At 43.9% G+C, this 27,543-nt stretch overlaps 1 protein-coding gene across 1 annotated transcript; it reads right to left on the bottom strand.

Annotated features, from left to right (window-relative positions):
* Window positions 1-532: 532 nt before the first annotated feature.
* Window positions 533-18,514, bottom strand: GDAP1 (ganglioside induced differentiation associated protein 1). Its single transcript, XM_066578593.1, has 6 exons — window positions 18,405-18,514; window positions 13,982-14,174; window positions 11,115-11,288; window positions 7,315-7,409; window positions 6,091-6,205; window positions 533-3,245 (listed from the first exon to the last, which is right to left on the bottom strand). Exons 1-6 carry the CDS (start codon window positions 18,480-18,482, stop codon window positions 2,860-2,862), a joined length of 1,041 nt encoding a protein of 346 aa, XP_066434690.1. The 5' UTR covers window positions 18,483-18,514; the 3' UTR covers window positions 533-2,859.
* Window positions 18,515-27,543: the final 9,029 nt, after the last annotated feature.

Here is a 27,543-nt window from a genome sequence, read left to right as displayed (position 1 = left end):
TCTTTACAATCCGGAATCCCGTTTGTCACGGTTAATCACTCTCATATGTTCTTGTCTTTAGAAGGAATATTTACTATTATGTTTGTCTAAAGAAGCGCTCCTGGAAATAAGCGTAATCTATCCTCCATAACGAACACGAGGTAATTAGAAGAGCTGTTAGTGTTTTTTACCTAGTGCTTTATTTGTGATTTATCAGCCCTGGTGTCACTATAGGGGATGCAGGGGATGCAGTTGCACCCGGGCCCAGGACTATAAGGCCTCTCCTCTCCATATAGGGAGCCCAGTACTATGAATAAAGCATTATAGTTGGGGGTCCTGTTACAGGTTTTGTATTGGGGCCCAGGAGCTTCATGTTGCACCTGTGGTGGTCCCCTATTGTACTACGTGGCTCGGACTCTTAAAGGGGTTGTCCCGCGCCGAAACGGGTTTTTTTTTTTTTCAACCCCCCCCCCGTTCGGCGCGAGACAACCCCGATGCAGGGAGGTAAAGAAAGCTCACCGGAGCGCTTACCTGAATCCCCGCGCTCCGGTGACTTCTCTACTCACCGCTGAAGATGGCCTCTTCCTCCGTGGACCGCAGCTCTTCTGTGCGGTCCACTGCCGATTCCAGCCTCCTGATTGGCTGGAATCGGCACGTGACGGGGCGGAGCTACACGGAGCTACACGGAGCCCCATAGAAGACTGCAGAAGACCCGGACTGCGCAAGCGCGGCTAATTTGGCCATCGGAGGGCGAAAATTAGTCGGCACCATGGAGACGAGGACGCCAGCAACGGAACAGGTAAGTATAAAACTTTTTATAACTTCTGCATGGCTCATAATTAATGCACAATGTACATTACAAAGTGCATTATTATGGCCATGCAGAAGTGTACAGACCCACTTGCTGCCTCGGGACAACCCCTTTAAGCCTCCTTCACATGATTGTATGCATTTTTACCCTCAGCCGATCGCGGCTAAACATCACATGAATAAATAGCAAATTAGATCAAGTCCTGATCTAAATTAACAATTTCTGGTCCCTTCACACGGGCGGCTGCGGTGTAACGTTGGAAAAATAGACTGCTGCACGGAAACCCCGCATATTTCTCGCATGCACAAAAAGTAGGACCTGCTCTATCTTTCTGCGCATTTGCACCAAAAAGGTCCCCATAGAAGCCTATAAGGGTAGTGGGGTGCCAAGTACAACGGGATGCGCAATACACCGTGCAATTCCGTGAAATGAACATGCCCTGCGGGCGCAAAGTGTACAGTAAAATACGCCGATATAAGCACAAAAAAGTATCATTCACCGCTCAAACACATTGTGCTGAGGCAAGCACAAAAACGCATACCCCTGTGTGAAGTGGGCCTTAGCACCCAACAGCCGTCCCAATGACATGCTTTCACATAGGATCGGGAGTTGTTCAATGAATGGAGGCGGAGTGCGCTGGAGATTTCTTCTGGCTGCCAGCCTCCTTTCACAGTGAACAGGCAGACATTCATTTGATCGACTGCCTGTTTACAGTAAGCGAGAAGTCATCATTAGCCACTTGGTTTCAGTGAGCTGAATCAAAGCGACTAGCAACTAATCCGTGATTTCTCGCTCAGTATCCTGTTGGGTCCTGCTTTTACACGTTACGACTGTCAGTCAAAAACTGCTTATTTGAGCAATTTTTTGGCCCACAGTGGACCCGTGTAAAAGCACCTTTATGCCAAATAATGCGGTCTCTTATCTGTAGACCGAAAGCCAGTGTCTTTCTGCATTCCTATGAGAATCTCAATGTGAGAGCTCTTTCACATGGGCGTATGTGTTTTTACGTTCTCCATAAAATCGCATGAACGGACGATTTTCCGTGATCAAGTCCCATGCTTAATTAGTGTTTTCTCATCCATCCACACGACCGGGAGCGACGTTTTTAGCAAAAATATACGGCATAAACCCTCGTATTGACTTCCAATACCTAGATAGAGGCAGCTGTAAGCTTTTTGCCGCATTGGACGCTGCTAAACTGCCTGCCCCTCCCTTCTTTTTCCAGTTCCCATATGGGAGCCCCTGTATATCGGTCAAAAGATATTCCAGAACTATGTTTTTATCTACTGTATAATAGCCGGCCCGTATTTTGGTCGTGTATATTCCACTTTTTTTACAGCGCAACGTTTTTACGCGCCGTATATTTGCCCGTGTGAACGAATGCATTGGAAAACCATGACTCAGATGGTCGTGTATATCAGTCGGCTGTAAAAACGCATCGTATATGCACTCATGTGAATGACGCCTGAGTCACATAGGAATGCATAGAGACTGACTCATAAGAGGCTGTATGATTTGGAGTCAGCGCCATGCGTTACAAAAGAGAAAATGATAATGAAGCTGAGAAACCATGAAAAAACTCAGTAAGAAAATTAAAGGGATTATCCAAGCAAAAGACTTTTTTTTTAAAAGCAGTTCAGAGTGGTAGCAAAAGATTAAAGTAACACTCACCTCAACCGATCCCCTGCCGTTCCCACTCCAACCGTGCCCGATGCTCATCTGTTCTCTACTTCCTACTGCAGCATGGATGATGACCTGACAATGGGACAGGTGACCACTGTAACTAATCATTGGCTGAAGTGAGTCAGTGATTGGTTGTAGCAGTCACATGTCCCTATGTTGGTGACATCATCACTGCAGCAGGAAGTAGAGCAGAGGAGCACCGGGCAGTGTTGGAACAGGAGCAGCAGAGATCGGGTGAAGTGAGTAAAACTTTTTCGTTTTCCTACCGGTCTGATCTACTTCCAATTTTTTTTGCCTGGGTAATCCCTTTAACCGCCCGACTATTTACCTCCCGTACATAGATGGAAGAAACAATAAGATTTCCCTGAGTGCTTCTTTAAGATGAACTAAAAAAAGTGTTTTGATCTAATAGCTGAGAATGTACTAAAAAGTCTTTTGCGAACACAGAGGAAAAAAATGTAGCCTGCACCCGCCAGCAATCCCATCATGACAGTAGTGCCCAGAATAGAAGGGGCTCGCTTTTTGGCCACACGGAATGCAGTTGGTAACACAGCAGAGATTAAAATGTTATTGACATTTCCAAGAACTTGACTGAAAGTCTTCCTTTGTAAGATTCTCTCATAATAAGCCTCCAAATTAGGACGTTTTCCATTCCCCCAGTTTCTTCTGGCAAATCCGAGGAACTTCAATCGGTGAAGAGTGACAGCTAATGATACGTCTGCCAGGCTGAAAAACTGTCCGCACAGCCATGACTCATTGCCTGAGCCTTCCTCTGTATACAAGAGAGAGACAATCAATGCCAACGGAAAGACAGCTTTTCCTAGAGCACATTTACTTGAAGGCACTGATATCCTTATTTACATCTAAGGCCTCATGCACACGGGGCTAATTGAATTGCGGATCCCGCTCTCGTCACCGGCACGGGCGACCCGCTGCTCAATTTGCTCACAGATGGATTTTATTTGTGGACACAATGTGTCAAAAATAAAACCGCAACATGCTCTATTTTTTGAGCGGGCTACACAAAGACGGCTTCCATTGAAGTCAATGGAAGCCGTCCGTTCTGCGGCCCTTTCGCAATGAGAGTTGCAGAAGGGTCACAGATTCTGCATCATCGCCTAGCGACGGGGCAGGGAAATCTATACTGCGCAAGAAAGCAGGGTTGCCGGCAGTGGGCATGGGCAGATTCAGTGCGGGATTCCCCACGCAGAATCTGTGTGTGCCGTGTGCAGGCAGTCTGTCTGTCTATCTGTAGCACAGGATGCAATTAGGGTGGTTTCACACCGGAGCAATAGTGAATGTAGGCTGAGCACGCCAGAGATCTCTTCCAGCCCCCACCTTCATTCACTGCAAACAGGCAGTTCTTCTTGGATGAAGGACTGCCTGTTTATGCTGAGCGAGAAGTCACTCACTAGCCATTCCATTTCAGTGCAACTAATGAGCAACTTCCCGCTTAGTACTCTGTCAGACGCCATGTTTACACGGGCCAACAGTCGCCTGTGATTGCTTATTCAGGCGGTTATCCGCATGTGTAAAGGTACACCTGAGTCTTAAAGCTGGCCATACACACAAGACTAGTATCAGCCAGAATGCGGCTGATGAACTGTGTTTCAAATCGCTCTAGCAAATGATCTACAACATGCAAAACTAAACTGGAACATGGGGAGAAATTCATAATCACTTTAAGGCAAAATTTCACTTGCAGAAAAATTTGCGACTTTTCAGCGTTTTACACCACCCCTGACTCTTTTGTAAAAAAGGGGGTCCAGGATCAACAGGACGGGGTGGCGCCAGCCACGGCCCATCAAAGTCATTATAATTTATGCCAGAACCTGGAATAAATTATACCACAAATCTATGGCAGGAGAAAGTGGCGTATGGTCAGCCCAGCATGTGTGAATGTAATAGGAGCCTTGCGCTTCCTATTACATTTGATGCATCTTAAGATGTCATCACTTATTTGATGCCATCACTTATCTAAGATAGGTGTATGAGTCACTGGTCTTAGATAAATGTGCCCCGTAGTTATGCCGTACACATCTGGTGTCACCCGCTGTGGACGAAAAAATCCAACATAACGACAGATCACTTTCTTGGCAGACAGTAGTCTGCTGTTGGCTATCGCATATAGGCCCCATGTCCACGGGCAGGTGGGATTCTGCATGAAAGGAGCCCACAGCGGAATCCAACCCTGCTCGCGGCCAAGGACAATGTCCACCTGTCCAGGTCTTCACTGCGGATGTGTGCGGAAGTGCCAGCTGTCGCGCTGGCACACATGTGCAGTAGAGATTTTTCGTAAAATATGAAAGCCACGGAATCCGCAGATCGGACTGCTTCCATTGACTTCAATGGAAGCCATCCGTGCGGGAACCACAGCTAAATAGAGCATGCTGCGATCTTTGTTTGTCCGCAAAACAAATCTGCATGCTCTATTTAAGCTGCCGACACCCATGTTTCCCTGTGGACGGCTTGAATTGTGGATCATCCGCGTAGGTCCCCCGTACAGATTTTGCAATTCAAATTTGCTCATCGACATTGGGCCATAATGTTAGAAAGATGGTGGGCAAAAATGGGCAAAATTGGCTATTTAGGACAACTTCCACTTTTATGTGTATGGCCTAACATACTTTGGCACATATAATGGAAACTATAATTTTAGCGTCTGTCACTGAGGGACTGGCATAGAAAAATAAAAGAAAGCATTTTTGACATGGTTTGAAGGAGGGTGGAGGGAATAGGAAGAGGGTTCTGTGACACATAAAGTTAAGCCTAAGGGCGCCTACCCACTTGCGTTGCCGATTTTCGCGCGTGAAAAACACGGCGTTTTCGCGCGTTTTTCGCGGCGTTTTTTGCAGCCCTCCATTGACAATCATGGGTGCATTGAGAGAAAAATAAGGACACATATGCAACTGACAGTTCCTATGCGAAAAAACCCCACGAAACGGAAAAAAAACCCACATGGACAAGAACACATTCTATACTAATTGCTCTTGAGAAAAAACGCAAAACATCACAGGAAAAAAAATCGCAAGTGGGTAGGCGCCCTAAATCATCACAAGTTTTATGACATTGGTTGAATAAAACTTTTACTGCAAAAGCATCCTAATAAGATCTGCCCAAGTGATCTTATAGTCCTGATAGGGCTTCTTCAGACGGGCGCATGAACCTGTCAAAAATCTTTTGTCAGGGCCTCCTAACACTACTTATGGCTCGATCACAAGAGCCTATTTGCATAGCGTATTACGCGTGTAATTTTTGCGCACGTAATACGCAGTGAATAGAACCCGTTGGTTTTAATAGATTCATACATGTGTGCATATTTTTTCACAGAATGTTGAAAGAAGCCGCAGTGTGTCCTGTTCCTATTTTAGTGTGCATTTTTTAATAGGCCACTGAACAGAATGGGCTAGCGCTAATACACAGTGAATACGCGGGAAACCTACGGCTCCATTCACTGAACGTTCCTCACACAAGAGCGATCATCACCTGGACGACTGTCAGATGCTGAAGTCCCCGATAGTCGTTCCATGTGGAAGGACCCTAACAATTTCTGGAATAACCATTTTATCAAAAAAGTGTTTTTGGCCTCATTCCTAGTTATCGGTTGTTTTTTGTACCTGGTGTTTCTTCGCTGCGCCTCTGTAATTCCGTTTCCACCTGGTCCAGAACTTTTTCCAGCTCATCCAGTATTTTCTTCAAGTACTTTATGTTATCGTGTTCCATCAATTTAGTCTGGAAATACATCAACAAGCACATAATCCAGTGATTCACCACTTATGGTCTGTGCAGACACTTTGATACATTTATGACACATCATCTATGTGCAGATACAGTAATGTTTATGATACATTTCTGCAACATGTTATCTTTAGTCATTAACCCCCTACCCACCCCAGGTCATATGAATATTCTAGTTTTGCAGGGTTACTATAGCATGGGCATGGCAACCAGCCGACACCGGGCTGCAACCGCCGCATCCAGAGTTCACGGCGACCACAGCTGTTAACCCTTTCAATGCCGCTGTGAATTCTAAAAGCAGCATTTAAATGGCCCAATCAAAGGTTCTGAATGCGTCCACCAAAGATGCAATTGTGAGATGCCATCCAAGTTTCATAGCAGCCAGAACTCCCATGTATTTATGACGATTAACTTGTCTTAATGCAATGCCAGCAGAAATATTATACATTGCAGTATATGATATAAGCAATCAAACGATCGCAAATTCAATTCTCTTAGGCTAATTCGCATGGGCAATCGCGATATTGTGCTGTGAATCACAGTCATATATTGCGCTTGTCAACACGGGTGTGAGGCGTTATTATAACAACACCACCTTGCATCACTTGGGGGAAGTAGCGTTGTTTCCAATGGGTAAACATCGCATTGCATCACGTGCACCTAGCACGTGGTGTGATGCTGCCGCCAGCCCTATTAAGAACAATCAGGGATGCAATGCAAGGCATGCTCCAAGATAGGATGTGCCGCAATTTGTTACCCACATCGCATTGCAATCGCTCATGTGTATGGCCCCAATGGAATTTCTGCTTTTATAGAGGTGCTCAAACTTGCTGATGATCAATTAATGAAGGGCATTTGATTAGCAGCATTTGGCTGCTACTTACCCTCTTAACTCCTATGGAAGCAGTAAGAATGTACATATTTTTTCACACACTGCTTCTGCATTTTGGTTGGTTGCATTTACCTAATTTTAAAACCTTCTAAAGGACCAGATGGTTTTTAATATGTCTATTGATGCATAAAACTTTAACATTCAAAGAGGGTGTACTCAGTTTTTCTCATGACTGTCAGTATGTATTCATGCCATATATGTGAGCACCTACCTTTAGGCGTTTCTGTTTTGCAATGTAAGCATCTTCAAGGTCAGGGTTTTCTAGAGCAAGTTTCTTAAGTTCAGATTCAGTGCTACCAATCTGACCTGCAATTAGTTAACTAAATGTGAAAAATATCATTAAGAAACAACATTAACATTTACAAGAATGCAGCTGTCATTATCTTTCTCCCATTAAGAGCTGTTGAGAGTCCATGGAGTTGCTATTGCTAACAGTAGAGAAGATATGGTGGTAGAAAAGGAAGGAGGTGGAGCTGCTCTGAGGAGGATCCGGTGTGGAGAAGAGCAAAGTGTTAATTCCTTTAGTGTACAATGAGGAAAGCTACGTACATTTACAATCCCGGTGCTGCCAGATCAGGGACTGTGCAACCTATTCATCTATCCTAAGGCCGCTTTCACACAGGTGACAAAATCGCTTTATTTTCTCACGATGTTACAGCGCCACAAATCGCAGGTATGTGAAGCCCATGCTCTCCAATGGGTTCCTTCACATTAGCGATGTTTTGTAGGCTGCTATATTGCGCGGAAAAAAATCGCTGAATATTGATGCAATTTGCGATGTTTTGGAGCCAATGTTTCCTTATGGAGCCTTCCTTTATGCTGAATCACACAAAATGTGGTTCTCGTGTAGCGCAATACAACATTTACAGTTAGAAATCCTACTGTTTTCCCTAAAATACCCCCTAGCTACATTAAAAAAAAAAACACAATACATCACCTAAGAGGAGCTGTCCGGCTCCGTCGCACGTCTCCTCTGCAGCTCCAGCAGACGTGCTTGTAGTTTTCACCCAGCATTTCCAAGTCAGGAGTTCAAAAACCCTGTCTCCAGAAAGCGCTGGCTCTGATTGGTTCTCGAGCGCCGCGGTTCAACCAATCACTGCAGTGCTTGATGAACCAATCACAGTGCCTTTTAGGTGATGTATTGTGGGGTTTTTGGGGGGGTTATGCCGCCAGAGTTTATTTTCGTGGTATATTTCAAGCCCCTTTTCCCCAAAAAAATCCCCGCAAAAGAGCGATATAAAGTCGCGTGACTTTGTAGTGAAACAAAATTGCAAGAAAATGTAGCGATATCGCACAGAGCACAGATGTGATATTGCTGTGATTTTTCTCGCAGCGATATCACTGTCGCCCGTGTGAAAGAGGCCTACAGGTCGCGCAATTATATCAGTGTTTTTCCATTTTTCCTTCTCCACTTTACCACTAGAGAAGAGAGAGAGATGATTCAAAATGATCTAGATGAGTGTTTCTCAACTCACGTCCTCACGCCCCCTTCCTCCCCAAACAGGTCATGTTTTAAGGATTTCCTCAGAGTTGTACAGGTGATGTAATTATTGTCGGTGCCTCAGACATAGCAACAGGTGTTCTTACTATAGAATATCCTGGAAACATGACCTGTTAGGGGGTGCTGAGGACTGGAGTTGAGAAATACTGATCTAGATAAGCTGGAGCAGTGTGCTGAGACTAATGGAATGGTATTTGGACTAAAAAGCAGCACATGTAAAACAGACTTGGGTACATTAACAGATCATAGACTGAACATGAGTCAACAGTGTGATGCAGCAGCAAAAAAGGCAAACACAATTCTGGGATGTATTAAGAGAAGCATAGAGTCTAGATCACATGAGGTAATTATCCCCCTTTGCTCTTTCTTAGTCAGACTTCATCTAGAATACAGTGTCCAGTTTTGGGCACCCTAGTGTCATGTTGTGCTCCTAGGACCTGTAGTTCTATGGGTTTCAAGGGGCACACTTCAGGTGTGAGATGACTAAGCTGGCTGGGTATGGAGTTCTCCAACCAGGCAATCACCACTAGTCTGCTGCACATAAATACCAGCTCCTCTTTCTGGAGGGTGCTGGTCATTTATTCCTTTTGCTATACACGAGGCCTTGTGTGGCGCAGAGTGTTAAGGCAACAGTATGCAGTCCTATGCCCTTGCTCACGACCTGTAGGTTGCGAGTTCAATCTCAATCAATTGGTTCAGGTAGCTGGCTCAAAGTTAATTCAGCCTTCCATCCTTCCAAGGTTGGAAAAATGAGTACCCAGCCTGCAGGGGGGTAATAAATAAGTTACCTGAAAGCTCTGCATAATAAGTTGGTGCTGTAGAAATAGCAAATCCCAGTCCTCATTCCCACTCAGAACCCTGGTGTTTGGAGTCATGCATGTTCTGCTATGGTTTTGCTTTATTGCATCAGGTTCTGGATGTGAATCCCTGTTAGTTGGTGTGAACAGCTACATGTTCAGTGCCTCTGTAGGTGACCAGACACTTAGAGTGATCAGCTCCCTTTTCAAGATGTATGTCCCTTGTTCGTTTGTGTGTGTGAACTGTGTCCTGTACAGCGTATATCGTATACCACCTAGAGCGAGCCATGCCCCTAGGTTCCACTGTGGGGCCTTCCCTATTGAGATGATCGCCCTGCTTGTGAGTAGGATTTCTGGGGTTAAGTTGTTTTGCTTGATTAGGGACACATGAGTCAACGAGGATCCTTGTCGTGGGCTCGTGAGCTTAAGTATCTTGGCCAAAGACCCAAGACCTTGTGCATACTTTACCTGTTCTATCTGTTTATGCGTGTTGGTATTCTAGGTAAGTGTTTTAGTGTTTGTCAGTTGTTGTTGGATGTTTGCTTACAAGTCCCATCTGCAGATCAGTTTGTTATGGTGCTCAGTGTGTTTGCACGTTCCCCTGTCCTAATCCTTTCCCTCCAGCCCTTATTCAGGTTGTGTCTGTGTAGGTTGTTGTTCCCACGGCCCGCATGAATGTAACACCCAGTTTAAGAAAGACATTGATAAACGGGAACAAGTTCTGAGAAGAGCTACCAAGATGGTAAGCGGTCTGTGAACCATTTGGTACCAGTGGGTTATCTATCACCACTTTTTAAATTAATTTCACAAATGTTTCACCAATACATATGCATAAAAAGACCCCACCATTTATTTCTTAAACTCTTTATTTCTCCAAAACATGCATATTTATAATATTACTCAGGTGGTATAAATATGGCAATAGCCTGCAAAATAGCATTGAAATTATATATTAAAAATGTGGTTACAGATAACTCACAAGTACCAACCATTCCCTATAAGGAATGGTTAAAGGATTAGCTTGCAAAAAAAGAAGGCCGAGAGGAGACTTAATAGCGGTCTACAAATATCTGAAGGACTGTCACAGTGTAGAGGGATCAGCCCTATTCTCGTTTGTACAAGGACAGACTAGAAGCAATGGGAGGAAACTGAAAGAGAGGAGACACAAATTAGATATTAGACAGTGAGGGGATCAATGAGTGGAACAGGTCACCATGGGAGGTGGTGAGTTCTCCTTCAATGGAAGGGTTCAAACAAAGGCTGGACAAATATCTGTCTGGGATGATTTAGCGAATCCTGCACTGAGCAGGGGGTTGGACCAGATGACCCTGGAAGTCTCTTCCAACTCTGCGATTCTTTATGAGTTATACCAGGCCTGCTGAGTCGCTAAAGAGACCATGAATATGTGAAGAGACTGAGACTTGATTCTACAAGTGCCGTCAAGCTAGTGTTGCCAAATTCTAGAGTCAACATTTCAAAGTATTGAAATTGTGAGTCATTGTTAGAAACAGTACCGCTAATTCAATTGCCAAGTAAGATTGTTAATGTTAGAACACACATTGTTTTAATCTCCTACTCCACCAGCACTGTAGAACCCTAAAAATATACAATATTCACTGCTAGTACAATCAGGATAATACACAGTCAGAGTGCCAGTCACACTTCATTTTCGTCATCGTGAAACGCACAGCAAGCTCACGGTACTGTACATACTGCGAATTCTGGATGTTGCATAGGCTGGAATCATGGAATCCACTGTTAGCTCTGGGTGCAGGATACAGCCATGGGTATATGCATCCATGGGCAGCGAGTCCAACAGCTCTCTGTAGTGCTGCACTCTGATGTGGTAGACACTTCCTTCATCTGGTACAAGTCTCGGTGTTTTCTCTGCAAATACATTCGGATATTAACATGATTATACGAGTTGTACTTAAAAAGTATCCAACCTTTATCTTTTGTGCGTGAACAAATGAAGCTAGGGAAGGGTGGTTTGGTGCACATATTTAGGTGACCCTAATGTGCATGCTTGGATTTTTTTCATGTCTACAGAAGCTGCCAGTCGCCGGCAAACAGCCGATGAGTGAGGAAGTGTAAGTGAGCGCCGTCTGATTTTCTTTTCTGACAAAATGGCAGAAAAACGTGAACAACGCTACTGCATAAAACTTTGTGTAAAATTTGGAGATTCTCAAGTGGAAGCGATCTGCAAGATTCAAAAGGCCTTCAGAGACAAAGCAATGGGCATCACACGGATAAAGGAGTGCTTCAAAGTTGGATGCACATCAGTGGAGAGTCAGGCTCCCTACTTTCCTAGCGGCTCCATGGGACTTCTGTTTTTTTCCCTGAAAGGAACCGGATTTCAATCCACAGAAGACATTGTGCAGAATGCGATGGACCAGCAACGCGCCATCTCAAAAAAGGCTTTTCAGCACTGCTTCCAATATTGGGTTGGGAAAAATGTGTGACTGCTGAAGGGGACTGAAGGAAATTAGTGGAAGATTGTTGTATCTGAACAAAAATATTTTTTAGGAATAAAGGTTGGATACTTTTTGAACACATCCTATATACAGAATAATTATGTCAGATCGGCAAAACACATCCCACATGTAAAGGGACTAGAGAAGAGTGAGCACGCTCGTTTAGGGCTGTCATTTAAGGCTCGAGTAGCAGTCTTATCAAGTAACTGTGTACTTGCCCGAGCAGCATGCGGGGGGGGGGGGCGGCGGGGGGAAGCAGGGAGAGTGAGAGAGATCTCTCTTTTTCTCCCCCCCCCCCCCCCCCCCCACTACCCCCTAAAAAAAAAGAAACGCATATTTTGTATTGTCGTGTCCATAAAGACCCGCACAATAAATCAAACACACTTTTTATCCTCACGGCAAAAAGCGTTTTGGCCATGCAGGATGAAAAGTGTTAAAAAACACTAATTTTTAACATTTTACCTCCCATAAAACGCAATAAAAGTGATTAAAAAAAACGTATGTACCCCAAAATGGTATTAATAAAAACTACAGCTTGTCTCACAAAAAATAAGCCCTCACAGAGCTCCGTCCATGGAAAATAAAAAAGTTACAGGACTTTGAATACAGCGAGTTAGAAAAAATAAGTTTACCAAAAAAAGGGGTTTTATTTCAGAAAAGTGGAAAAACCTAAAAAAAAGTCCGAATTTTGGTATCGTTGTAACCGTACCGGCCCACAGAACAAAAAAGATTGTGACATTTATGCTGCATAATTAACTCGTTAAAAAAAAACTAAAAAATCTATGGCAGAATTGCTGCGTTTTCTCTCCTTACGATCAAAAAAATAATAAAAGTTTTACAATATAGTCTTTGTACCCAAATATGGTACCAATAAAAACTACAGTTCACCACGCAAAAAAAACAAGCCCTTATACGGCCGCGTTGACAGAAAAATAAAAAAGTTATGGCTTTTGAAAAATGTAGATGAAAATCTACCCAAAATTGTTTGGTCCTCAACGCCAAAATAGGCCGTTTTCCTAAGCGGTTAAAGACCAAACACTTTTTACTACCCATGTGGTGGTTTAACTGCAGTATTTTTTTTCTTCGCTATCAAAATTATTTTTGTTGCATTTTTTTCCGTGATATATAGGGCTATTTTTTTAAATATCTTTTTCACTTTTTTCAGTTTTATTGGGGACAAAAAGCTAAAAAAAAATTTTTTAAATATTTATACTTTTTTTTTTAAATTAGTATATTTACACTAAACTAAAGTATGGTAACGGGACATTCACATGGTTTTTTTTTTATTTGACACTTTTTACCTGTAGCTGGGGCATCCATAGGAGCCCCAGTTACAGAGTAAACGTCCCCTGTAGTGACATTAGTCACTGGCAGAGCTGATCAGGTTCTTCTAGGACACCATAGCTCTGCTGTGCCAGGGGACTGCCGGCTCGCGAAGTGGAAGAAACATTTCCACTTTCACTTCTTAGTACATAGCGCTCATTGAGCGCTGTGTACTAGTAATAGGATAAGGCAGAAGGGGTTAAAAAAATGCCTTCACCTTCGGTTCTCAGCTATGACTAACGGCTGACAACCCATCCTGCTTCTGATTGATTGCAGAAGCAGGAGCTTTAATCCCCCTCCCTCCCCCCTTCCATATTTTTACTATTGTCTGGGATTACGGCCCAGGATCAAGTGATGTAAATTTACTGTGCTTGATTCTTAATGGGTTAATACAGTTAAGGGGGTTGGACAATTCCTACTTGTTAGAAAGATCTCTCGTGGCAAAGTGTTCCTTGGTTGCCCATTCAGTAATGCAGGACAAGACAGGTCCTCCAGAACATAAGACGCTCTTTGTAACGGCTCTTCACTTTGAACAAGAGATATGTATCCTGTACATAAAACCCCCACTATTATCTCAAAATTCCATGAGTGCATAAGAAAAAGGGATTTCATAACTAGAGATGGGTTTAATGATCTATGAAGTGCTCAAATTGGACACTGGTGGTGGTCCAAGCTAACAGAGTCAATTGATCAGCTGTATATGCATCTAGGACAGTTCAGAAGGCCACTTTTGGTTGGGCCGACTCTTTAATAGGCGGTAAAGACAGTACATTGTATTCTTACCATCAGTAAATGTCTGTTCCAGATAATCAATAATTTGTGTAGCTTCACAGATGATATCTTCTCCATGAACCAGAACTGGTACTTCTCCAGAGGGATTGAGCCGCATAAACCAGGGTTCATTGTGCTCGCTGAGTGGAAGGCTTACATCATGCTCTTCACACTTCAAAGACTTTTCTGCTATGACAAGCCTAACCTGGTAATGAATACAGACAGGAATATCACATGGGCTGGAATCCAGGCCTTCATAAACGTAAAACAGATGTGGGCTATAGTGCCATACGGGTCTATCGATACTGGCCAGGCATTGTATGTGTCTATGCCTTAGGACAGCAAATGTGCCCCGAGCGTCTTGTTACCCCAATACCAAACATCTCAATATCAATTCTTCACAGGATTAACCCTATCAGTTGCCCTGTAAGACCAACAAATAAAAATAATGCTGAAAGGGTAAAAATAAATGAAGCAAACATCCATTCTTCCCTCGATGGACGGTGCATTTATCTACCTACTTGGAAGAATCAATACGAACTTGTACCTAGACGTCCAAAATACCCACCTAGAGAGGCAGTTTTAGTTTATGTGTGGCCCTGGGAAAAGTTAAAAGAGGGCTTCCTAATTCCTGTTTGTTTTCACAGATAGGTAGCGAATAGAGATGAGCGAGTATACTCGCTAAGGCACATTACTCGAGCGAGTAGTGCCTTAGCCGAGTATCTCCCCACTCGTCTCTAAAGATTCGGGTGACAGATGAGTTGCGGGGGGGAGAGAGGGAAGGAACGGAGGGGAGATCTCTCTCTCCCTCTCTCCCCCCCGCTCCCCGTCGCAACTCACCTGTCAACCACGCCGGCCCCCGAACTATGGAAATCAATGGATACTATTCTCTGCACACCTGCGCCTATATGAAGCTGCCATAAGACAGATTTTCCTAAGGGTGGTTTCACATTTGGGCTGGGGATTCTGCTCTCTTGCTCTGTTCAGGGATCAGGAAAGGGAATTACCTGCCGCTGAACGGTTCCACCCAGAGACTATAATGACTACAATAACTATAATGGGGTCCGTCCACTTTCCACCCAGCTGTCCGGCTTTTGGACATAAGAAAATGAGCTGCATGCAACGCTTTTTCTTCCGGTATTTTGAGTCAGATCTGTGACGGAACCTTTGACTAGAGGCCCCGATGCTGATGTAAAACTGGCCCAAATAGTATATCTTGACTTTAGTAAAACATTTGACAAAGTACCTCATAGCATACGTATTGAAAAAAATGACCAAATATGGGATTGACAAGGCAACTGTTAGGTGGATTCACAACTGGATGAGTGATCGTACTCAAAGAGTGGTCATAAATGGCTGCACATCCAAGTGGAAGAATGTGTCAAGTGGGGACCACAAGGCTCTGTCCTAGGCCCAGTGTTGTTCAACATTTTTATAAATGATCTGGAAGAGGGAATTAATGGGAAACTGATCAAATGTGCTGACGACACAAAGCTAGGAGGGATAGCTAACACTAGGGAAGAGAGAGAGACTCTTCAAAAAGATCTAGAAAAGCTCGAACAGTGACTAACAGAATGGTATTTAACAAGGAGAAATGCAAAGTCCTACATCTGGGCAAGAAAAAGGAAAAAAGCACATACAGAATGGGAGGAATTGGGATAAGCAGCAGCACATGTGAAAAAGACTTTGGTATACTAATACATCATAGACTGAACATGAGTCAACAATGTGATGCAGCAGCCAAAAAGGCAAAAACAATTCTGGGATGTATTAAGAGAAGCATAGAGTCTAGATCACGTGAGATAATTATCCCCCTCTGCTCTTCTTTAGGCCTAATGCATACGGCCATATTTGCACTGTGAAATCCAGGGCTCCGTATCCCGCAGCAAATACAGCCCACAGGACATGCAATTAAAAATGCATTTCCATGCCCACGAGCGGATATCAACTGCGATATTTGGCCTGCGGGGTGGAAATCACAGCATTACCTATTTCAGTACAGGCCTTGCACAGGAGCGCACAGCCGCGTCATCGCTGACGTGCCGGCTCTGCACTGCTCATGTGCAGCACATCCACAGCGCAGAAGACGCCAGACAGGTAAGCCGGAGGTCACTGCAGGGGCACAGGGTCGCATCCCATCTGCATTCAAAGACATGACATATGAATCACTCATAACCATAAAAAATGGACGCATGCAGCACATACGGATGTCGCAAGGATGTACACAGGCACTAAAATCAGGGAGATTTTATGTACCAAAATATGACACGTTTGTATGAATACGGGCTCATTCACACGGGCGTATGCAATATTGGTCCTTAAAAACAGACTGATTTCACTGCATTCGTACACACACGTCATGTCTGTTTTTGTTGCATGTGCGGGTGTTTTTTATGTCTGTGTGCCATCAGTTTTTCACGCACATAAAAACAAACACGAGGCCCAACTGATGTCGCTTTTTTGTTTTCATTTCCTCCTGGCAAGATGCAGGGAAAAAAAACTCAGGGCACGTGCATGTAGCGCCCGCTGCAGTTCTGTAATGCTCCCAGAGACTTTCATGGATGGTTTTGGTCCTTCAATATGGACTTAAATAGCAGATGTTGTCATTGGTTTTTATTTTAGGTAAAACACAGGGAGACGCCTGACTGCGCCGATATGGGGTAATGGGTCCTGACTGCACCAATATGGGGTAATGGGTTCTGACTGCACCGATATGGGGTAATGGGTCCTGACTGCACCAATATGGGGTAATGGGTTCTGACTGCACCAATATGGGGTAATGGGTTCTGACTGCACCGATATGCAGTAATGGGTCCTGACTGCACGATATGCGGTAATGGGTCCTGACTGCACCGATATGCGGTAATGGGTTCTGACTGCACCGATATGCAGTAATGGGTCCTGACTGCACCGATATGGGGTAATGGGTTCTGACTGCACCGATATGCGGTAATGGGTCCTGACTGCATCGATATGCGGTAATGGGTCCTGACTGCACCGATATGCGGTGATGGGTCCTGGCTGCACCAATATGCGGTGATGGGTCCTGACTGCACCGATATGCGGTAATGGGTCCTGAATGCACCGATATGCGGAAATGGGTCCTGACTGCACCGATATGCAGTAATGGGTCCTGACTGCATCAATATGGGGTAATGGGTCCTGACTGCACCGATATGCAGTAATGGGTCCTGACTGCATCGATATGCGGTAATGGGTCCTGACTGTACCGATATGCAGTAATGGGTCCTGACTGCACCGATATGCTGTAATGGGTCCTGAATGCACCGATATGCGGTAATGGGTCCCGCATGCACCGATATGCGGTAATGGGTCCTGACTGCACCGATATGCGGTGATGGGTCCTGACTGCACCGATATGGGGTAATGGGTCCTGACTGCACCGATATGCGGTAATGGGTCCTGACTGCACCGATATGCGGTAATGGGTCCTGACTGCACCGATATGCGGTAATGGGTCCTGACTGCACCGATATGCGGTGATGGGTCCTGGCTGCACCGATATGCAGTAATGGGTCCTGACTGCATTGATATGCGGTAATGGGTCCTGACTGCACCGATATGCTGTAATGGGTCCTGAATGCACCGATATGCGGTAATGGGTCCCGCATGCACCGATATGCGGTAATGGGTCCTGACTGCACCGATATGCGGTAATGGGTCCTGACTGCACCGATATGTGGTAATGGGTCCTGACTGCACCGATATGCGGTAATGGGTCCCGCATGCACCGATATGCGGTAATGGGTCCTGACTGCGCCGATATGCGGTAATGGGTCCCGCATGCACCGATATGCGGTAATGGGTCCTGACTGCACCGATATGTGGTAATGGGTCCTGACTGCACCGATATGCGGTAATGGGTCCCGCATGCACCGATATGCGGTAATGGGTCCTGACTGCACCGATATGCGGTAATGGGTCCTGACTGCACCGATATGCGGTAATGGGTCCTGACTGCACCGATATGCGGTAATGGGTCCTGACTGCACCGATATGTGGTAATGGGTCCTGACTGCACCGATATGCGGTAATGGGTCCCGCATGCACCGATATGCGGTAATGGGTCCTGACTGCACCGATATGCGGTAATGGGTCCCGCATGTACCGATATGCGGTAATGGGTCCCGCATGCACCGATATGCGGTAATGGGTCCTGTGCTGCCTGTAATCAGGGACGGAAGATCCGCTGGTGTGAATGAGCCCCAAGGCCTACAAGCCCTGCCAGCAGGGGAGCACTCAGTACTGCAGACAATGCAGGAAGCCGGATGAGCCCCATCCCTGCCGGGAGCAGTCACACTGCACATGCCGAGCGCTGTCGGTCCGTCGGCGGCTCCCAGGCCCGTCCTCTGCTGCACCCCGCCCGCGGCCCGCCGGCACTGCGCTGTCCAGTGCTGATCCCGGCCGATCTCACCTTCTGAGACGTGAACGAGTGAGTCCAGTGGTAGAGCAGCAGCCGCTGCCCGGGGAGCCGCCCCGCATCCTCAGCCATCTGCACCGGAGCTGTCGGGATGCTGATGTGTCAGCGGCGGCAGCAGCAAAGCATCCTGGGAGAGCAGGCACTTATAGACACCTATGGAAATGAGGAAGACGGAGCCACGCTCCATGGTACTATATAGTGTCAGAACGGAGGGATAGATAGGAGATAGATAAATGGATAGATAGATAGATAGATAGATAGATAGATAGATAGATAGATAGATAGATAGATAGATAGATAGATAGATAGATAGATATAGAGAGGAGATAGATAGATAGATAGATAGATAGATAGATAGATAGATAGATAGATAGATAGATAGATAGATAGATAGATAGATAGATAGATGGATAGATAGATATGAGATAGATAGATAGATAGATAGATAAATAGATGGATAGATGGATAGATAGATATGAGATAGATAGATATGAGATAGATAGATAGATAGACAGGCACAGATAAATTGTGAGATAAATGGATAGACAAATGGACAAATAGATGTGGGATAGATAGAGAGATATTAGATAAATGGATGGATAGATAGAAGCATAGATAGATATGGAATAGATGGATAGACAAACGGAAAAATAGATAGACAGATGTGCGATAGATAAACAAATGGACAAATAGACAGACGTACACATAGATGTGGGATGGATAGATAGATATGAGATTGATGGATAGATAAATGCATAGATAGATATGAATCTATCTATCCATCCATTTATCTCATATCTCTCTATCTATCCCACATCTATTTGTCCATTTGTTTATCCATCTATCGAATATCTATCTATCTCACAATTTATCTGTGTCTATCTATCTATGGATGGATAGACAAATGGACATATAGATAGATGAGAAATAGAAGAGAGATGGATAGATAGATAGATAGATAGATAGATAGATAGATAGATAGATAGATGAGAGATGGATGAATAGATAGACAGGTATGAGATAGAAAGAGATAGATATGAGATAGATAGATATGAGATATATGAGATAGATAGATAGACAAATGGACCATTAGATAGACAGATAGATGTGGGACAGATAGATAGTTAGATATGAGATAGATAGATAGATATGAGATAGATAGATAGATAGATACATATGGGATAGATGGATGGATAGATAGATAGATAGATAGATACATATGGGATAGATGGATAGATAGATAGATAGATAGATAGATAGATAGACATACAGACATCCCTTCAGTTGCCACATTCCAGGGAAATCTGCAACCTCTGTGCAGACTCTCTGGTTAAGCTCTTGTTCATAAGATAGATAGATAATAATAAATATATAGATCAATAATAGACGGGTGTACAGGCAGATAGATATGATATAGGTATGAGACAGACAGATGGCTGGACAGAGAGATAGATAGACGGATAGATAATTAAGTGAATATATATGAGATAGATAGACGGATTGATGAATGGACAGAGAGACAGACAGATGGAAAGGTGAATAGATATGAGATAGATAGAAAGGTATGAGATAGAAGAGATAGATTAATAGACAAATGGACCAATAGATAGACAGATAGATGTGGGATAGATAGATTGATAGATAGATGCATACATATGGGATAGATGGATGGATAGATAGATAGATGGATAGATAGATAGATAGATATGGGATAGACAAACGGACAAATAGATAGATGTGGGATAGATAGATATGGGATAGATAGAGAGACAAACGGACAAATAGATAGATAGACATACAGACATCCCTTCAGATGCCACATTCCAGGGAAATCTGCAACCACTTTGTAGACTCTCTGGTTAAGCTCTTGTTCATAAGATAGATAGATAATAATAAATTTATAGATGGATAATAGATGGGTGTACAGACAGATAGATATGATATGGGTATGAGACAGACAGAGGGCTGGACAAAGAGATAGATAGATGAAAAGGTGCATAGATATGAGATAAATGGATAGAAAGATACACAGATGGACGAGCAAAGAGATAGATAGACGGACAGATAGATAAGAGATAGATAGATAGATAGATAGATAGATATTTAAGAACCCCTTCAGATGCCCCATTCCATGAGAATCTGCAACCACTTTGTAGACCCTTTGGTTAAGCTCCTGTTCACAAAATAGATCCATATAGAGATGTATGATAGATAGATAGCCATCCTTTGCTACATGCGACTTGTGTGGCTACACAGGGAGACAGTCACTAGCTTGTAGAGGCACCAGGCAGATGTAGACTGGGGGCAATTGCCCCCCTTAGGTCTATCTGACCAGATGATCTTCTTCCTCCATTCAGCACTGTTTTGTGGAACTACATGAATTCGCCTCCTGCTGACTCTGTTTTCTCCCCTCTGATGTTGTGAGGTACCCATGGTTCAGCGCATTGGTTCCCTTGCAATACATTTGCTTAGTTCTGCTATTTATGTTCTGAGCTTGGTTGTAGTATTGTATATATGTATTGGAGTCGGGAAGAATTTTTTTCCCTCTAAAATGGGGTAAAATGGCTTCTAGCTCATTGGAGTTTTTTTTTACCTTCCTCTGTACCAAAAAGGTGAGGGGGGTGGAAACAGACTGAACTGTATGGACATTTATCTTTTGTCAGCCTAGAATACTATGTAAAGGTTGATTCAGACACAATGATTGTCACTCCAAAATCACTCAAAGCCGTCTTTTGAGTGAAAATCGTTGTGTCTAACTGCACTGACATCGTGCAGTTTTCGTTAACCGGTCGCTGATCGTTGTCTTTCAGCATGCTAAAAAAGAGAACGATCAGCCTTATCTGGCGTTCATAGCGGGATACAGCAGATACTATTGTTTCAGCTGTATCCCGATCCATGAACTCTGCCGGGGTATGAAGAACACAGCAGTCTAGCTGTGTTCTGCATACCCCGCATGGAGCACACAGCTGTATACCAGCTGAGCGCTCCGTGAACAGCCGGGGTATGAAGAACACAGCGATCCAGCTGTGTTCTGCATACCCCGCTCAGAGCGCTCAGCTGTTTAACAGCTGAGCGCTCTGAGCAGAGAACAGGTGGATGCAGAAGACAAGCGTCGGAGCACGAAGTGATCGCTCAATGTTTGAGCAATCACCTTGCCCTGTAAATGCACACAACGATTATCGCTCAAAAGTCATCTTTTGAGCGATATTCGTTGTATCTAAACCAGGCTTTGCTTCTGCTGCTACATTTATCTTATGAGTTTGGTGCTGTCACTGGCGTAACTATAGGGGATGCGGTTGCACCTGGGCCCAGGAGCCTTAGGGGGCCCATAAGGCCTCTTTTCTTGATACAGCGAGCCCAGTACTATGAATAAAGCATTATAATTGGGGGCCCTGTTACAGGTTTTGCATTGGGGCCCGGGAGCTTCAAGTTACACCTCTGGGTGCCGTATTTATGTTATGAGCTTGCTCCTGGGACTGCATTTATTTTATGTGCTAGGTTCTAGTATCATAGGTTGCCTCTATTGTTAAGAGCTTGGTTTTGGCGTTGTATCTTTGCACTGAGGTTGGTTCTGCTGCTGTATCTATGTTATGAGATTGGTTCTAATACCGTATTTACTCAGTGACCTGTTCTGGTGTGGCTATGCTGCTATCTTCCTGCTTTCTGAACAAGCAGAATACAAGCATACTGCCTATTAGTGCAATATATAGAGAGTTTTTTTCTTATGATGTGGCCACACAAAAAAACCCAAAAAGCAATTGCCCCATATTAGGAGAAAAAAAACCCTCCCTGACTGCGCTACGGCAATCAGTATGCCTGGTTCAACAACAATCTAGTGATATTATTACTGTCAATTAAGGCATCCAAGCCCCTCTTAAACTTGTTCAGCAAATCCACCATCACTGCATTGTGTGGGAGAGGGACGATCCGCAGTTCAAGCCGCCTATAGACAATCATGGGCGCCCGCAGCTGAATTTAAGCATGCAGACCTGATTTGCGAACTGAAGAACATTTGCTCGTCATGTCCATGGGTGGGTCAGATTCTACGTGTGGGAGCCCGCACGGCAAGAGGACATTACTTACCCATCTGGACCCTCTGCGTGACTGTGCAGGTCTTGCATATTCTCCACTGCGGATGTGGGCAGGCGTGCTACCGCACATGCGCAGTGGAGTTTGTCTTATTTAAATCTCCTGCTTTCCCGCGTCTGCAGTGTCAGCTGCGGGTGGGCCGCAGATTGGATGGCTTCCATTGACTTCAATAAAAGCCATCTGTGCGGGACCTGCAGCAAAATAGAGCATGCTGCGGTTTGTTTTCCGGACCAGAAGGTCTGCAAATTAATTCCACATGGTTAAATTCAGCTGCGGGAGCCCATGATTGTCTACGGGTGACTTGACCTGCGTCCGCGTGGGTGCCCCGCAATTTAATTCCGCACGTGGGCATTGGGCCTCAAATCAGGGTTGGCCTTAGGTTATATAACAACCTATGTGGAGTTTTTTTGGCACCCCACTCCCCATCATAAGAGCAAACAAAATATTTTGCACTGATTGGCACTTTGCCACTTTGTTTGTATTCCGTGCAGAAAGCAACAAAATAGCAGCGTACCAACAGCAGGACAGCTCAATTAATGACTTCTGTAGTAGAACCAAGCTCATGCCATGAATACAGCACCCGAACCAAGCTCAGTACATACATACAGCACCAGAACCAAGCTCATGTCATAAATACAGCACCAGAACCAAGCTCGTAACTTAAACACAGCAGCAGAACTAAGCAGTTGTGTTAAGGGGTTGCTGATGGGTTAACAGCGGCACTTCAGAACATTAGTGGATAAGAGACAGAGCCAGGAGGAGGATGATTCATGCGGCTTCACAAGAAGAGAAACAGGATCATCTGGTTGGGCGGACATAAGGGGGTGATCACCCCCAGCCTACATTTGTCTGGTGCCCTCCCAACAAGCTGTTGGCCTTGTGCAACTGAATGATTCGCATGTAGATAAGGTCGGCTATATGCTTAATAACTTTACTTGCCCTCTCTGCACCTGCTGTAGTCCAGCTCTGTAGTAATGATGAGGGTTCTCTCAGATAAGTTTATATAACTTAGACATTATAGATACAGCTCATTTTCGGACATTTTTGTAAGTCTAGGAACATTTCCTACAAGCCCAGTCACACTACATGTACATTTTCTGCTGCACTCTCCAGAGCAATAACCCTGCAGCAACCAGAGAGCACAAGTCGGCAATCTGAATTTCACACCATTTTTGGCAGTGGAAAAATACAGCATATATGCGAATAAGTGCGTTTAAAATGTGTTCCTCCAGTAATATATCTCCAACCACAAGATGTCTCTGTCCACCTACATTCAGGGACCAAGACAGAGAACCTCCTTATTCCTCTGCTTCTGAGAAAAGTGGTATTGGTAAATATAATGTATTTCTTTATAAACTTTGTTCATAATATAACAAATATACAGTTAGCCTCTAACATCATAATATTACATCAATGTACAGCTTTGGTTATCCAGCCTTTATAAACTGATGGCTTTTCCTCTGGAAAGATTGTCAATATCTAATATATGGGGGTTTGCCTCTCAGGACCCTCGCCAATCAGCTCATTAAGGGGCCACAGCGCTGGTTTACATCTATGTTCGATCCAGTGAATACACAGGATGCTGTATTTTTTATAGTGGTCGTTCTGGGTACTACAGGCTTGTCCCGTTAAAGTGAATCAGTCAAGCCTGCAGTACTCAGAACAGCCACTCTAAAAAAATATGGTGTTCTGAGCTTACAGGATCGTGCTGGGATGTAAATATAAAGAGGCTGCCACGCTCGCAGCGGCACCGCGGTCCCTTCAATTAGCTGATCAGTGGGGGCCGAGGCAGCAGACCCTCATCAATTAGATATTGATGCCTTAACCAGATAGGCTGGATAATCCCTTTAAAGATATTTGTACCTTTAGGCTGGGTTCACACAGGGCGGATTTGCCGCGGTTTTTCCGTTGCAGTTTTGCCGCAGAACTGCTTCTGCGGCAAAACCGCTTCAAGGGTTAATTTGGACCTGCGAATTTTGCCGCAGATTTTCGTGCGGAAAAATCCGCACGCGTTTTTTTCCGCATCGCTTTTTTACTTTTTGACGTGGATTTGGCTGCGTCCATAGAGGTCTATGGACAAAAAAGAGCTGCGGAAAAGGCCGTAGAATGAACATGCTGCATCTTTTAAAACCGCTCCGCAGTTGCATTTACGCACTGCGGCTGAGTGGAAAAAACCTGCCTTGTGAGAACAGCTTTTTGGCAAATCTCATTTGTGCTGCATTGCACTGCAAACGCAGCTGTTTTGCCGCAGTGCGGATATGCAACGGCAATCCGCGGCAAATCCGCCCTGTGTGAACCCAGCCTTAGGCTGCGCTCACTTGAGACTGATTTCCACTGGAATGTCTACAGCGGACATTCCGTTGCAGTTCAGCCACGGAATGCCTGCCTCGAAACCCGCATCATTTGGGGTTTCATCATGAATTCCACAGCAGAGATGGTGACATAATTGACATGTTGCTGATTTGACTTCTGCGCCAGAAGTCACTCTCCGCCCACGTTCAGAATCTTGTCCACTTTGCTGCGGCTGCTACTGTCAATGCAGCGGAATTTCTGTGTGTAGGGTCCTTTTGGAAATTCCACAGCAATTCCGCTGTGTGACGCCATACTATTTTATATTGCATTCTTACTTATAAGTTTGAGGTACTCGGTGCACAAACAGTGTGAGCTCACTCGCCACAACAAGGCGACCTCTTTGTGTTTGTTTGCCTTTTCATTGTGTTCACAGCAGATTTAGGGCGGCTTCCCACAAACGTATACGCGCACGAAAAAAAAACGCATCATGCTCTATTTAGTGCGCATTTGCACACCAAACGCTCCATATGTCCCAATACACATGTAATTGCACATTATGCTGCACAACTTAATGGGAAAAAGAAGACATCTGAAACTAATTAGGCTAAATAGCCTTTTAAATCATGGGATGGGTGCGTCCTGCGCCCACGTGAAATGTCCATGTCAGCGCAAAAAAATATAATAAACTGACTCGCCACTAATTCTCTAACTTCCCGATGCCATACAAACATGAAATTTGGCAGGAGCATTCTTTAGGTCCTAAATAGGAAAAGAAAAGGGGTCACAACTTGATTATTCAATGCTAAGTGCGAAAGTAAGTGCACCCCTATGTTATGTAACTTCCTGGTGTCGCACAAACTTGCAATTTGCCGCAACCATTCTTTACATCCTAATAGGAAAAGTAAAGGGGTCGCAACTTCAATATTTAATTCTAAGCATAAAAAACTTTGAAAATCTGCAATACATGAGATCGTTCTTTTCTCAGAAACCATAAAGCCTAAGGAAATGATTTGTATACTGAGCAGAATCTACCTCACCTCTATGTGTATATACTGAGGAGAATATAACTGACCTCTATGTGCATATACTATCTATTGTATCTAATATACACCTATTATTCTGACTCCCATGACCCTTTGCAATCTTGGCTTGGTGTTCCAACAAAGTGTTCCTCAAAATGTTAATAAGTAATGTTACATTTGTACGTCTCCTAAATGGTGAAAAAAGACAGTTTTTCAAATGTGTGTTCAAAATAAAGTAAACAGTTGGAAATATATATCTTAGCAAAAAATTTGTACACTATGTTTGCACATATTTGACACTAGCTGATATACCCGGCTTCGCCCGAGTTAATTTGGTACTGGTGTTTATCTGGTGTTCACACGGAAAATCTCATGAAGTCGTGGTAACTTTAGAGATACTGAGGAAAAACATATGTTCACCATTTTGCATAGTTCTCTGCGTTACCCAGGAAACACCACGTGGAGGTAACCATGCAACGTTTCCTTCATATAAAATGACATCAGGAAGTGAGAGAATTAGATTACATACATAAAATTTGGACACTAATTCTTTTGCGCTTAGAATTGAATAATCGAGTTGGGACCTATTATCTTTTCATATTTATGACACAATCAATGCTTGTGCCAAATTTCATGTTTCTATGACATTGGGAAGTGAGAGATTTGGATTATGTACATAAAATTTGGACGCTAATACTTTTGCGCATAGAATTGAATAATGGAGTTGGGACCCATTAGCTTTCCCTATTTATGACATAATCAATGCTCGTGCCAAATTTCCCGTTTCTATGACACCGGAAAGTAAGAAGATTACATTCCGCACGTAAAGTTTGGACGCTAATTCTTTTGCGCATAGAATTGAATAATGGAGTTGGGACCCATTAGCTTTTCCTATTTATGACATAATCAATGCTCGTGCCAAATTTCCCGTTTCTATGACACCGGAAAGTGAGAAAATTACATACCGCACGTAAAATTTGGACGCTAATTCTTTTGCGCATAGAATTGAATAATCGAGTTGGGACCCATTTGCTTTTCCTATTTATGACATAATCAATGCTCGTGCCAAATTTCCCGTTTCTATGACACCGGAAAGTGAGAAAATTACATTCCGCACGTAAAATTTGGACGCTAATTCTTTTGCGCATAGAATTGAATAATCGAGTTGGGACCCATTAGCTTTTCCTACTTATGAGATAATCAATGCTCGTGCCAAATTTCCCATTTCTATGACACCGGAAAGTGAAAAAATTACATTCTGCACGTAAAATTTTGACGCCTATTCTTTTGCGCATAGAATTGAATAATCGAGTTGGGACCTATGAACTTTTCCTATTTATGACATAATCAATGCTCGTGCCAAATTTCACGTTTCTATGACACCGGAAAGTGAGAAAATTATATTCCGTACGTAAAATTTGGACGCTAATTCTTTTGCGCATAGAATTTAATAATGGAGTTGGGACCCATTAGCTTTCCCTATTTATGACATAATCAATGCTCGTGCCAATTTTCCCGTTTCTATGACACCGGAAAGTGAGAAAATTACATTCCGCAAGTAAAATTTCGACGCCAATTCTTTTGCGCTAGAATTGAATAATCGAGTTGGGACCCATTAGCTTTTCTTATTTATGACATAATCAATGCTCGTGCCAAATTTCAAGTTTCTATGACACCGGAAAGTGAGAAAATTATATTCCGTACGTAAAATTTGGACGCTAATTCTTTTG

Source organism: Eleutherodactylus coqui, chromosome 9, assembly GCF_035609145.1.
Source record: "Eleutherodactylus coqui strain aEleCoq1 chromosome 9, aEleCoq1.hap1, whole genome shotgun sequence".
Classification (NCBI taxonomy): Eukaryota; Metazoa; Chordata; class Amphibia; order Anura; family Eleutherodactylidae; genus Eleutherodactylus; species Eleutherodactylus coqui.
This window is presented reverse-complemented; position numbering and strand designations above follow the sequence as displayed.

Excerpts from the sequence above, each read along its gene's own strand:
- GDAP1 (XM_066578593.1), bottom strand. The coding sequence starts at position 18,482 with ATGGCTGAGGATGCGGGGCGGCTCCCCGGGCAGCGGCTGCTGCTCTAC. Across the intron at positions 6,206-7,314 it reads CAAAACAGAAACGCCTAAAG|ACTAAATTGATGGAACACGA; the intron begins GTAGGTGCTCAC and ends ATGTATTTCCAG. Across the intron at positions 3,246-6,090 it reads GCGCAGCGAAGAAACACCAG|AGGAAGGCTCAGGCAATGAG; the intron begins GTACAAAAAACA and ends TCTTGTATACAG.